Source organism: Chanos chanos, chromosome 8 (genome assembly GCF_902362185.1).
Source record: "Chanos chanos chromosome 8, fChaCha1.1, whole genome shotgun sequence".
In the NCBI taxonomy this organism is placed as follows: domain Eukaryota; kingdom Metazoa; phylum Chordata; class Actinopteri; order Gonorynchiformes; family Chanidae; genus Chanos; species Chanos chanos.
In genome coordinates this window covers 31,553,625-31,556,425 of record NC_044502.1, presented here as the reverse complement: position 1 = coordinate 31,556,425, position 2,801 = coordinate 31,553,625, and the positions used below count along the sequence as shown (strand labels likewise).

At 39.6% G+C, this 2,801-nt stretch overlaps 1 protein-coding gene across 1 annotated transcript; it reads left to right on the top strand.

Moving 5' to 3' along the window:
- Positions 1-226: 226 nt before the first annotated feature.
- LOC115819585 (odorant receptor 131-2-like) lies at positions 227-1,273 on the top strand. The gene has a single exon (XM_030783090.1). It carries the CDS (start codon positions 227-229, stop codon positions 1,271-1,273), a length of 1,047 nt encoding a protein of 348 aa, XP_030638950.1.
- Positions 1,274-2,801: the final 1,528 nt, after the last annotated feature.

Genomic DNA, 2,801 nt, shown 5'->3' with positions numbered 1-2,801 from the left:
CTTTTTCTTTCACTGGAGAAAAACTTCACGAAGTATTTGCTCCTCTATTTTAAATCTTTATCAGAGCTAAACTTGATACATCCATAGACCAGCTGTAGTTACTGCATGTTTTCACCACTTTTCTCATTCAACTAAAATGAAATAAAACACCTTAACAGTTCTGCAGCGCAAAAATATTTTTTTGAAATCTCTTTTCATAAACTGTTTTTATTTCTTTGCTCAGGCCATGACGACTAACAATAAAACCACTTCAGAGGTTTTATTCATACATCAACAGATATTCCATGTGCTAGATGCACCAATGCTGACAAAATTTGCCATAGCTCTGTTATTGGCACTGTTCTTTGTGTATGTGAATGGGGTTCTGCTCTTCGTTCTGTGGAGTAAACCTGTGTTTAAGGAGACTCCTCGCTACATTCTTTTTGCTCACATGTCACTCAACGATTCTATCCAGATACTACTGTCTTTGATTCTTTATATCTGTGTTCTGACTTCCCTTCAGCTGGCCAAGGCTGTTTGCTTTCTTTTAGTTTTTGTGGCCACGTCCACTTTTAATAACGCTCCTTTAAACCTAGCTGTGATGTCTCTAGAACGCTACGTAGCTATATGCTTTCCATTAAGACACAGTGATATAGCTACCCGGAGACGGACTTGCGTTGCTATAGGCGTGATCTGGATTATCGGCTCTATAAACTGCATGGTCGACACTCTTTTTGCGGTGGTGACGGAACCGAAATCTTTCCACTTGCTCATTTATTGCACGAGGGAGAGAATCTTCATAGCTCCGTGGCAGGCAGATATGTATCTAGCTTTTAACGTGTTTTACTTTGTTTCAGTGACAATCATCATTGTTTTTACATACATCAGCGTCATAGTCACAGCGAGGTCTGTCTCCACTAATAAAGAATCTGCTAAGAAAGCCCACAGGACGGTATTACTACATCTCATTCAGCTGGGCTTGTGTCTCACCTCTTTCCTGTATGGAACTATTGAGCGAATATTGGCAATGACAAGTAACAGCACCCTGTTTTGGGATCTTCGTTATCTAAATTTCCTCATTGTTCTCCTTCTTCCTCGATGTCTTAGCCCACTCATATATGGCCTTAGAGATGACACTGTACGGAATTTGTTCCGACACTACTTTTGTTGTCGTCCTTCTGAGATCAAGCCTGTTCGTATTAACCCTACGTTCACACTGGGAGGGGCGAGAGGGTCAAAATTCGCTCTACTAGGCCTACCAACGCTGTCGAACACTGTGGACGCTCTGGCGTAGGTGAAATAGTCGGATACAAGTTCGTTCAGAATGCTTGGTCTTGCAAACTTTTCCTAAAGGGGCCGCAAGGCAAACAAAAGTGTCGACCGGTATCGTTTTTGACCACAAGTAAGGTATAAGTTAACCTCATGAAATATTTTATATGTTAAGGTGAGAAATCGATCGATGAAGGAAAGAAATGAAGAATTATAATAACATGTTTGGTAACAAAATAAACTAACGAAATAAACCAATTAAAAGCCATTTGTGTGGTGTAACCTTTGTGTTGATGCTAAGATGCTGAATCAAATTTCAACCAGCCATGGCAATGATCAACCTCTCCTCCGTTGTGCATTCGGTGCGTTTGGTGGGAGTATAAGTTTACACAGTTGGGCTCTCTAGTGCGGAGCACTTCTTAATTCCGATTGTTTACCGCCGAATCGCGTCATAGTTTATTACCATAAAATTAACCGAACTTCAACTTTATTCTGATGCCCAAACCGCCCAAGACGCGGCGGCACTCGCCGCTGAGAGACGCTGGCTCACAAAGCAAATTAATAACTTCCGATCGCTCTGACGCTCTCGCCGCCTCCAGTGTGAAAGCACAGTAACGAAGGGAAAGTTTAGTTTTGTCAAAAAAACAGAAATTAGTTGGCATTGTGCATAACACAATAAGAAAATTTCACCGCAGTAACTTCCGTTTCATTTGTTTTGTGATATTTATGTCAATAGACATTTAATCCAATGACATTTAAGTACATTAATATTCTATTAAAACGTAATGAAAGTATGGAATCTTTGTGAATGTTAAAGGTTTTTAAACACACATTTACACTGTGCTCTAATAATTCTCACTCACTGATATCTGTATTCAGACTGCTGAAACAATGCATCATCTGTCAAAGGATAAATGTATGATGTTCAAGGTTATTGAAATAACACCACTTTCAGATTTTTTCCCCGCCATTTTGGGACTGCTTCAAATCATTTATGGTACCTGTCAGCAGAGGCTTCATGCTGACGGGGCACGTGCCCCTCCAGATTTTTGATATCTGGATTTCTCATGTTTTATTATTTTATATTATTATTATTTATAATTTGTGGTAATGATCATTTTAGGAGTAAAACACATTCTTTTAATTATGTCGTAGATTATACCTCAAAACGTCACACACACCCTTTCTCTGTGGTACTGGTTTCTTCCTAAAGTTGCAGGATGAAATCGGTTCGCAACAGCAAGTAAACACGCGAATTTTACAATATAGTGTGACAGGGGAAGACTCATTAATACTTGATTGGTATTACAACGTTCCTGCCATGTCGCAAATGTGACACCACTTAACTGTCATACTCTCTCTGAAGAGAACAAAACAGAAAATGATCTCTGGAAGCTTTAAAACATTGTTATCATGAATCTCCTGTGTACTAGCGTACCCTACGTTACCGTTCGTCATTTCGTCGGCTGAGACATGACAACAAGCAAATGTTGACTAACGCTTACTTAACGCTAACTTTGACCCATAGGCTATAGTCTTAACATTCTGTATAC